This window comes from Sciurus vulgaris (genome assembly GCF_902686455.1).
Source record: "Sciurus vulgaris genome assembly, chromosome: 8".
In the NCBI taxonomy this organism is placed as follows: Eukaryota; Metazoa; Chordata; class Mammalia; order Rodentia; family Sciuridae; genus Sciurus; species Sciurus vulgaris.
Window position 1 is genome coordinate 93165768 of NC_136468.1, and position 9990 is coordinate 93175757.

A 9990-nucleotide genomic window follows, 5' to 3' on the forward strand; every position below is an offset into this window, starting at 1 on the left:
GAGGGCCTCGTTCTTCAAATTAAAGGCACAGATTCCTTTTGCTGGAAGTGCAGATGCCGTGATGCGGGGTACACCACCATTAACTTTTCACTAGTGGCAAGAAGTATTTGAAGGGCAATTAGGAGTCAACCCATTAATTTTTTTTTTTTTCACATATAATCATACTCAATCCTTACCACAGCTGGATGGCTAGGGATCACACTCCCCATTTCACATATGAGAAAACTGAAGTTAAGAGAGGTGAAGTGACCTCCCCAAGGTGCAGAATGAAGGGAAGATGAGAGGCAGAGCGAGAATGCAAGCCCTGGTCTGCACACCTCCTCTCTGCACACCCCACTCCACCTGACTCCGGCTCCAGTGTCCCAGGGATGTGAGGAAGGGGAGGGAATCAGGTCCGTGAATACCAGGAGGTAGCTGTAGAATGCAGCAGCTTATCTGCGGTGTCACTCTCTGAAGCTTTTAGTTACCATAGCCAACCATGGCTATGAAATGGAAAATTCCAGAAATAAACTATTTGTAAGTTTTTAATTGCAGCCTGTTCTGAGTAGCATGATGAACTCTTGCCATCCTACAGGAGAGGGAAATCATTTCTTTCTCTACCGCACACCCACCATTACACATACAGTATAAATAAGATGTTTTAGGAGTGGGTGACCATATTTACATAACTTTTATCACCTAACTTTTATTGTTAAATTGTTCTATTCTAAAATTAGTTGTTGTTAATCTTTAATTGTGCCCAGTTTATAAAGTAAACTTTATGATAAGCATGCATGTATAGGAAAAATCATAGCATACATAGATAGGGTCCAATGTAATCTGCAGTTTCAGGCATCCCCAGGGTGTCTTCATAGGTACCCTCTGTAAACAGAGGGCTCTGCTTTATTTTACCTCTGCTCTCTGTTGAGTTCTTTGACCTCCATCATTGCCCACACAAGGCACACGAGGATCAAAGGTCTTGTACCTACTTGGACAGACAAGCAAGCAGAGCAGACAGACAAGACAGTCAAGAGAGTCCTCAGCCATATGCACCACAGGAGGTCAGCACTGTGCCTGCGCTGAATGTGGGCCACACCCCCAATGCCGGCACAAACCACCCTGGCCTCAGCCACCCAGAGCTCTGCCTGCCCCAGATCCCCTCTGGGAGAGCTCTGGCCTTCAGGCCCCGGCAGGCCAAGGGTGACAGGGAACCCTCGCTCTGGAACCCTATGACCTTGGATTGCTGTTTAGGGGTCCCTTGATTTTCCTCCTCTGGGAAAACCCAAAGAGAGAGGAGTCAGTGATGGTTGCTATAGGAAACGCATCCCTCTGTGAACAAGGCCTCTTCAGTACAGGACAGGCCTAGAATTTTCCACAACACCACAACACCACCACCATCTTTGCCACATAGCCACCAACTTCACATCCTCCATCCTAAAGTTTTACCCATTTCTTTGTAATGCCCTGCCCATCATCACTGAGCAGAAGAGGGAAAATGAAGGTCCCTCCCTAAGCCCCACTTTCGCATCTGTAAAGTGAGCACTAAGGAGCATCCAGAGATCCAGAGAGGCCCACTCGGGGGATGGGGGGCAGAGCACTATGCCCTTTTGCAGACCAACTTCTTGGGGTGGGGGCAGGTCTGTATTTCAGGCAGCCTCAGGGAGAAAGTAGAATCTGCATCCAGTTAACAACCCAGATAGATATGCAAATGCCAGAAGACAAAGGAAGTTTGTCTGAAAAACAAGATTCTGCTTCACCATTCCCGCCCCCCCCCCCGCCCCCATTCACTTTCTGTTCAAAAGTTCATTGGCACGGGCACCTCACCGGAGTCAAATTACATATGGCCTCAATTACCACGGATCTTGATAATCACTTGCCCATCACAAGTTCAGCAGTTGCCTACACACAGAAGGCTCCGTGTCCGTGCTTGCTGCGTGTGGCACATGTTTACTCATTTCCAAGACCTCTTGACCACATGCCCACTTCACGACCTGAGAGATTCAAATGCAGAGAACATAAAACCACTTGCCCTGGGACCCAGGGGAGGGTGGGACAGAACCAGGGGCTGGGAGAGGCAGATTAACAAGACTTAAAAAGACTCTTTTCCTGATCTCCCCTAGGGCAGGGATCCCGACCAGCCCTGCCTAAGGCAGTGGTCCTGTCCCTGTTTTCACTCCAGTCTGAGCTGGTTCAACCCACCTGACAAACTCCCAGATTTCTCTTATGGAGATAATGAGTTGGTCCCAAAGCTCCAACAGAAATGATGCCCGAGGAGAGAGGCAGCAAAGCGTGGGGCTGGGTGGATGTGTCAGGGCAGATGCAGTGTGACCCCAACTCTGCCACTTCCTTCCTACAAGACTTCTGGCAAATTACCTCCTCTCAGAGGCTTAGGAATTTCTTCTCTTAAAATAAAGGTCATAGCAGCTACCTTTCAGGGTTGTGGTGGAAGGTGATGGAACAGAATATAGCTCCAGGTCAGAGCCTAGACCACACCCACAGCTACTCTTCCCAGGAGGAGGCAGCTGTTCTCAGGGCAGCCTTGGCCATCAGTCCTAGGGGGCCTGCAGTCGGGGCACAGGGTAGTTCAGGGGTCCCAGGCTTCCTTGTCTGAAAGACCCTCATGGGATTGCTCCATGGGACATGCCTGGTGTTTGGGATGGTTCCTTACTGTGCAGAGATGTCCCTCCCTACAGAACGTTTAACTCCTCTGACCCCTGCTCACTGTCTGTAGAGTCAGTCCCCAGGTCCCCAGCATGGCAACTATTAGAAGGGTCCTGCATATGTCCAAACGTCCCCAACTCCTGAGAGAGAACCATAAGATGAAGGTTTCTTCCCGCACAGTCAAGTCTGAGCTTCTCCCCTCAGCTCAGAATGTGTCTTGCGCAGGAGCCCTCCAAGATGAGTTTGTGACCTTGCCCCAGGTGGTCACACCTCCCCTCCTGCAGAGCCCCCACAATCCCTACTGTTCCTCATAGGACTCACCTTGGAATAATTTCTCAAATCTCCATTAATATACCATATGCACTGCCTCTAGTAAAGTCCTTTGATCTACAAGCTTTGCAAATTAACACCCTAGATTTTCGCCCTAGAAGAGGAAGTGATTCTCTAAAAAGAGATCAGACATCTGAGGAAAGGAAAGAGCTTGGGGCCACTAGGACCTCTTCAGGATTCTTCTCTCACGTGGAAGGAGGGAGACTACTCCGTCCTACTAAAATGCACCATGAGCTGGCAACTACCAGTGTGGGCTACAAGCTATCTGCCTGTTCTCAAAGCCAGTCCTGACTACCACACACTGATGCTGCAAGGGTACAAGTGCTCCTACTTGGAAGAAATGTTCGTAACACACATGACAGACACCACTTGCAAGAGTAAAATATGCATATATAAATTTATATATGTGTATATATATACATGGATATATATACACAGACATGTGTACCTATGTATATAATGCACATTAGTGTAAAGTATATGATTAACATAGAATATTAAAGTAATTAACAGGTAATATTTATAATTATATGGTATATACATTTAATGCATTGGTTATATGCATGATTTATATATGTATGTATGTACACACACACATACACAAAGAGTACTCAAAAGTTAATAAATGTGGAAAAAATTTCAACATTTTTGTGAGGAAATGGAGGGAAAAAAAAACAAAGAAAATTTTACAAAAGAAGTAAAATCACTTGCAGAATTGAGATACCACCTTCCATCTCTCAAACAAGAAACTTTTTTTTTTAACTATAGTGTCAGGCATTCATCAGAGTATGACATGTGTGAGCTGGTAAGCCTTTCTGAAGGGCAGCTGAGCAATATGTCTTAAAATTCCTAAAAAAATATGCATGCTCTTGAACAATCATACTCTACAAGTTCATCCTTTAAAAGTACTCAGGGATTTATTTTTTATCATTGCTTATTAGTGATTAAAAATTAAAAGCCTAAATAATTAAAAACAGGAGATTGATTAAATACTTTATATATAGCAGGAAACAAAGCTAATAAGATATTATTAAATAACAGATTTCCAAACATTATCATTGCATTTTGTTTAAAAAGTTTAGTCTATGCAAAAAAGTACTGGAATGTATACATAAGAAATATCAACATTTGGCCTTGGGTGATAAGATTACAGGTGATTTTTTTTTTCTTTTTTTTATAATCTGCATATTTTCTAAAATATCCATACTGGCCTAAAATTTCTCAAATGTCTCTTATTGCACTAATTCTATTTTGAAGATGTTTATGTATGAATATATCACATCACCCCACAAATTCCCTGAATACTAGTCCTAAGTCTGGTTTATCTTCATGACCTCTCCATTATGTTAACTTAGTGCTTTGAACAATTACTACAATTACCATTTATTAAATGTTTGCCATGTGGAAGGCATTGTGCTAAATTGTATCTTTTAATACAGTAAAATCCAATGAACATTTGTTGAAGAAGGGAGAGAAGAAGGAGAACAGATGAAAAGAAGTGGATTAATAAACGCCCAGCAACCTGAAATGAGCTGGCAGCTATCTCACATGGAAGGACAAGATCACTTTTGGGTCCCTTTCTGACCACCAGGCCATACCAGTCTTCTCGACCATCTCTTCTAACCAGGAGGGACAGGATTAGGAGGAGAAGAACCATGCTATGATCCTAGATTTTAGGAAGCCACACTTTTTTGCAGAATAAGATATGGTGGGAACCAGCACTTAAAAAAAAAAAAAAAAAAAAAAAAATCACTTCTGAAAGTTTTCCTAGCAGAGTCAAGAAAACCAATACTAACATGAAAATGACTTTTAAATAAATGCTTTTGACCTTGACAACTTTTAATTCATTTCTATAAATGATCCCTGAGCACCCACCATCATGTCTCCATTGGAGCAGGAAAAAATAAATAAGCACAGTGTCATTCTTAAGGAATCTGTAATGCAATGGGGACCACAGGTGCCAAACCAATTCCAGGCAGGGTGTAAGTTATAATGGAGCACCCCTCCCCACCAACCCGCAGTGTGCAGTGGGTATTCTTTCTGATGGGGATGGAGAGTGGGGGAGGTAGCAAATCAGAGCAGACATTTGAAGAGCAGACAAGATCTCTCAATAGCTAGTTGGGGAAATGGCATTCCTGGCTGCAGTAGAGTTAAGGCAAAATCTCTAAGGGGTGAGATACCGTATGTTCAAGGAAGGGCGTGTGTTCAGTCTATGCCCCAGAAAACCTTGGGTCACTTCATAACAAGCAAAACCAGCCCAGAAATGAGTTGCTCATCATTGGTCTCTTCTTTCCCCTAGTACTTTCCCACCACACCTCCAAGCAGGTGCAGCACACTACAAAGCAAGTTAAAATGCTCCCCCATTTTCCAAGTCTTTGAGTTTCAGATCAGATTTAAGGTCACAGAAATCTGAATGCTCCCAGAAATAGGAATGCAAGAACAGCTCCTAGGCACCTGTCTCTGTGCTGCTGTTTTTCCAAATGTTGACATTCACAGAGGACACCTCCCGGTGCTGCCCACCTCCAGGAAGACGAAGATGCAAGGCCTAGAGAAACTGTTCTAAAACAGTGGATGCATAAGACCCAGAAACACATCTTAGATAGACATCTTCAAATGCTTAGCCTCCAGAGGGTGAGCCCTGTGGTCCAGCTCCTTGAGGACTGGAACAGTTGGGGGCAGAAAGAAAGCAGGAGCCACTGAGTCCAGAAGACAAGAGAAGGAAGCTTCCACACTCCGCTTGGGACACCACAGCTTCTCTCTCTCTCTCTCTCTCTCTCTCTCTCTCTCTCTCTCTCTCTCTCTCTCTCTCTCTCTCATTTTGGCATCTCTGTATTTCTAAAACGTCTTTGCCATTCTGTCCCCGTGCGACTCTCAGTATCTATCATGTCAATGTCTTCCTGTCCTTTTCTATCCTCCCTCCTTAGGTATTCCTGTCTCCATCATTCCGTCTCTCTGTGTCCATCCCTGTCTCTATTCCTCCTCTTCTGGACTTTGTTACTCAAATCGCAGCAAGGAAATCGAGCAGTTCAGAGAAGTGTGATCCTGAAAACTGGCTCCAGGAGGATGCAGGCTGAAGGGGTGCCTCGGAGACAGCCCCCAGCACAGCTTCCCCGCTCTGTCACGGCACCCCGGGGCTCCCCCCTGTGCGCACCCTCCTGGCCCTGCCTGACCCATGACCCCTCCACACACACCCCTGCTTAGATAGCTACCCTCACCACCACCGGAAAGGGTGTTTGCCTAAGCCTGACATTGGACACGGGGTGGAAAGTTCTCACCGATGGTGAAGCTGTAGCCATCGATGCTGAAAGTGGCGCTCCGGCATTTTTTGAAGCCCTCCTTCCTGTTGCTGGCGTCCGTCATGGCTCGGCCGGGTAGGGGCCGCGCAGCTGGCCAGATGCCTCCCGGGATCCCCCACCGCGAGGCGCACAGCCCCGCGCCCGGCTCTCGGTGGCGTCCCCTCCCCGGCGCGCCGCGCGCTGTCACTCGCAGACCCGCGCTAGTTGCTAGTAGAGCGCGCCGGCTGCAGGCGCGGGGACCCAACGTCAACTAAAGCACCAGGCACACGGCGGAGTCGGCGAGCCATCGAAACAGACCCATCTCCAACGCAAGTCCCAGATACCAGGAGAGGAGAGTTACTAACGCGAGGCGCAGCGCGCCGGTGCCTGCAGACCCGGCTGGTGGGTGGCTGCCGAAATCCCGCCTTTCCAGCTCTACTCCCTGGGAGCCGCTGAAGCCAGTGCGCAACGGGAACGTCTGTTTTCTATTTCAGCTTCTCCTTCCCCTCTCTGGAGGCTGGTGGGGCTTGAGGACCCGAGGGAATGGCTGAGATTTGGCGTCGTGCTTCTCAAATATGTTTTCTCTGGCGGGCCAGAGAGCTCCCAAAAAGCACATCAACAGATGGAAAAGCAAACATCTGAGTCGTCAGATGCTGCCAAAGTTTACTCCAAACAAGGAAGTCCAGGAGATCGCCACGCCCACTTCCTCCCGCAGCTGTCCCCAGAACTGGTCTGGAGCCCCGATAATATAATACATCTCAACGATCCCTGGCCAGAAGATAATTATCAAAGTAACCCATATTTGTGGACAAGCGTTTTCACCCAGAGACTCTTAAGATGTCCCATTCACAAGCGAGTTTGAACGATCCATTTTTCATTAGCTCATCTCTGTCCTTTTAAAGTGGGGTTTGCCAAATATGATAGACTCCTGGCATTTGCAGACCTGGGAAAGATCTTACCAATCTAAACGTTCTTGTGACAAAAGAGGAAACTGTGTCTGAGAGGAGCTTGAGGAAAGTGCTTCAGCTAGAAAGTGGAGACACTGGAAACAGAAGTTTTACTTTTTGACCCCAAAAAGTTGGTCTTTCGGTGCCTGGAATGACTCAGATAGGCAAGGTTTGTACAGAGGAAATCATTCCTTCCAGCCAGCAAGCAGTTACAGGAGGTGGAAAGTTCTCCCTGGTGGTGAAGCTGTAGCTGCAGCTCTTTATCAGGTGCTGAGGGTGCACTTGTAAAAAGAGACCAGAGCTGACTCCCCCGGTGGGGTGCACGCAGCCTAACACAGGAAATCAAGGTGCCATGCCCAAGCTCTCATGGGGCTGCAATTAATGTAACCTCATTTGTTGGGTTGGAATTTGACACAATAAAACTTGTCATTAAGTCAAGTAGGTGTATGCCTCGTTGGTTCCAGTTAAGTTTAGAGGGCAGTGGATCCACAGGTCTTCAGAATCTAATTAAAATTAGAAACCCTCTCCAAACACACACTCCAGCAGTGCTCTACACACAATTTCAGGAAACCCATAAAATCCTAACGCTCCTAGAAACCTAAGTTAATGTACATCTCAGGAATTTAACCTTCATCAATTCACCAAATATTTTTATAGAAAATGATTATTTTTATACCAGAGTGTAGTTGGTATTTCAGTTTCAAATTTCCTCATGGAAGAACTAGAACCATACATTGATAATTTGGTTAGGTGGGTGGCAAGATTAATTTATGACAAAGGCATTGGGTGCCATGAATATTGTGTCAACATGGGAGCCACAATGCAGTCCTTTGACTAGAACACTCCTGTCTGGAATTGGTTACAGTATGGAGATGTGAAAAGATCTCTGTGCACATACAGACCTGGGTCTGGAATCTGGCTCCACCACTTACCAGCTACATGAACTTGAGCAAGACCCTCAACCCCACTGAGTCTAGCTGTCCTCATCTTACCAGGAGAGTGAAGAGGTATGGTTGCATTCACCAGACTCTCAAGTTTCATTATGTAGACACTGCAGAATTCTCCACAACAATATTTTACTTATTGTTCTCACCATTCATCATTTTATAAGAGAAATTTTATATGTAACATGTATATGTGTGTGTGCACATATAACATTCAATGTTATTTTTATATTTTTATTATAGTAATGACCAAAATTTTCTTGTAATTTTCAGTTCCTTGTATTTTTCCCAAATTCCCAAGCCTTTAACTGAAACATATGTCTTATTTGTGCCAAGAAAAAGTCCCAGAATGAGGAACCTGAAAACTCCAAGTTAGTCTCCTGTAGTAAATTATCAAGGAAGAAAAAAAAAAAAAAAAAAGAACCCTAATGTGATGGAAATTTTTCCTTGAGTGAGTGAAATTAAAACTTGGTATTTAATCACTCCTAACAGAAAAGCTTCTTGAAATATAATCTATAAAAATAATAACAATGTGATCATTTATCTGTCCCCTCAGTCTGGTAAAAATAACTTGCCTGAACAATCAGAACTGTTTTTAAACTGCTTCTCCCCAGAATCATTATCTCGCTCCCTGGTTTTAGAGATTACACACCTACAGAACCACTAAATGTGTTGCTTCAAGTCTTAAAACAGCCTTCTCAGTGCAGGGCTCTTACACCAAACCAAACCAAGCTCAATGCTACATTACATAAGCCAAGGAAGAACAAGGTCAAGACTGAGATCAAAAGACACTTGGCTTGTGCTTGCTCTTTCAGAAATGTTCCCTCGAGAAAGCCTGTAGAGTAGGAAAACCAAGACATCCAAGCAGAGTTGAGTAGTTGTGCCTGAAGCCAGGTGACCTGCAAAGCCAAAACGTGTATCATCAGACCCTCACACGAAACGCTTCCTGACTCCAGGATTACAGCAAGTACACCTCACACCTAACAGGGATTTGGGTGACTTTTGGTTTTATTATATTTACATAAAAATTTAAGTTTGTAAAGGGATGGATCTTTTTTAACTACTGGACTGGATTCTAACAAGGAAGGCACCGAGCCACATATTTGATGAATGAATGAATGAAGAAAAGAAGGAAGGAAGATACCTACTGTTTGATCTGGTCATTAGCTGAGAGTAGTTAAGATTAACTTCTTCCAAGAAACAATGTGAACCTGGCCTCATCTTTAGAAAGAAGAGTAGGAACTGAACTCAGGACCCATATCAGTTCATGGGTTAAATGATAGCCTTCAAAATATAACTATGTGACAAAACACACAAAACAATGCAAATCTGGTAGCATATTCAAAAATAAGATAAAAGTTTTGGAAATCCAACTCAGGTGCTATACCAAGTCCTTTGAGTCCCCATAGGTCTGTTAATAGATTCCACTACCTGTTTCTCTATCAGAGAATGGATATTAACAGCAAGTACTTGTTGTTTATTGGGGGTTTTTTATAGTTCTAGAAAAAGGGGAGACACTACACAATATAATATGTTATCAAAAAATAGACTAGGAAAACAACTATTTCTTTTTCATGCCAGAGAGAAGACAGTGCCTCAGCATTTCATTAATGTACTTCAACTCTTCTCAGGTAGGAAACTATCTACAATTTGGAATTCTCCCAGCAGTCAATGGTCCAAGATTGCAAAACTGACTTACCCCACCATAGTTCCTGGCACAGAATAAACCTTTGAAAAAAAAATTCAATGAATTAAAAATTGAACAAAGATGTAAAAAGCAATGTTACACAGCCAGGGAGTGATATGATGGAATGGGACAGTTGACCCTGTCAGTCATTCTTTCTCTACTCACTC

General features: G+C 44.4%; 1 protein-coding gene across 7 annotated transcripts in view; it reads right to left on the reverse strand.

The window, feature by feature from the left end:
* PDE1C (phosphodiesterase 1C) overlaps positions 1-6857 on the reverse strand; it is a 538202-nt gene extending 531345 nt beyond the window's left edge. For 6 of the 7 annotated variants that reach the window (XM_079152340.1, XM_079152344.1, XM_079152343.1 and 3 more), the window contains exon 1: positions 6246-6853. In XM_079152340.1, coding sequence (XP_079008466.1) covers positions 6246-6330 — 85 coding nt within the window. In that variant the 5' untranslated portion in view covers positions 6331-6853. Of the gene's footprint in view, positions 1-6245 lie in introns of all 7 variants that reach the window. The other variant, XM_079152338.1, reaches the window with a different exon arrangement.
* Between the last annotated feature and the right edge of the window lie 3133 nt (positions 6858-9990).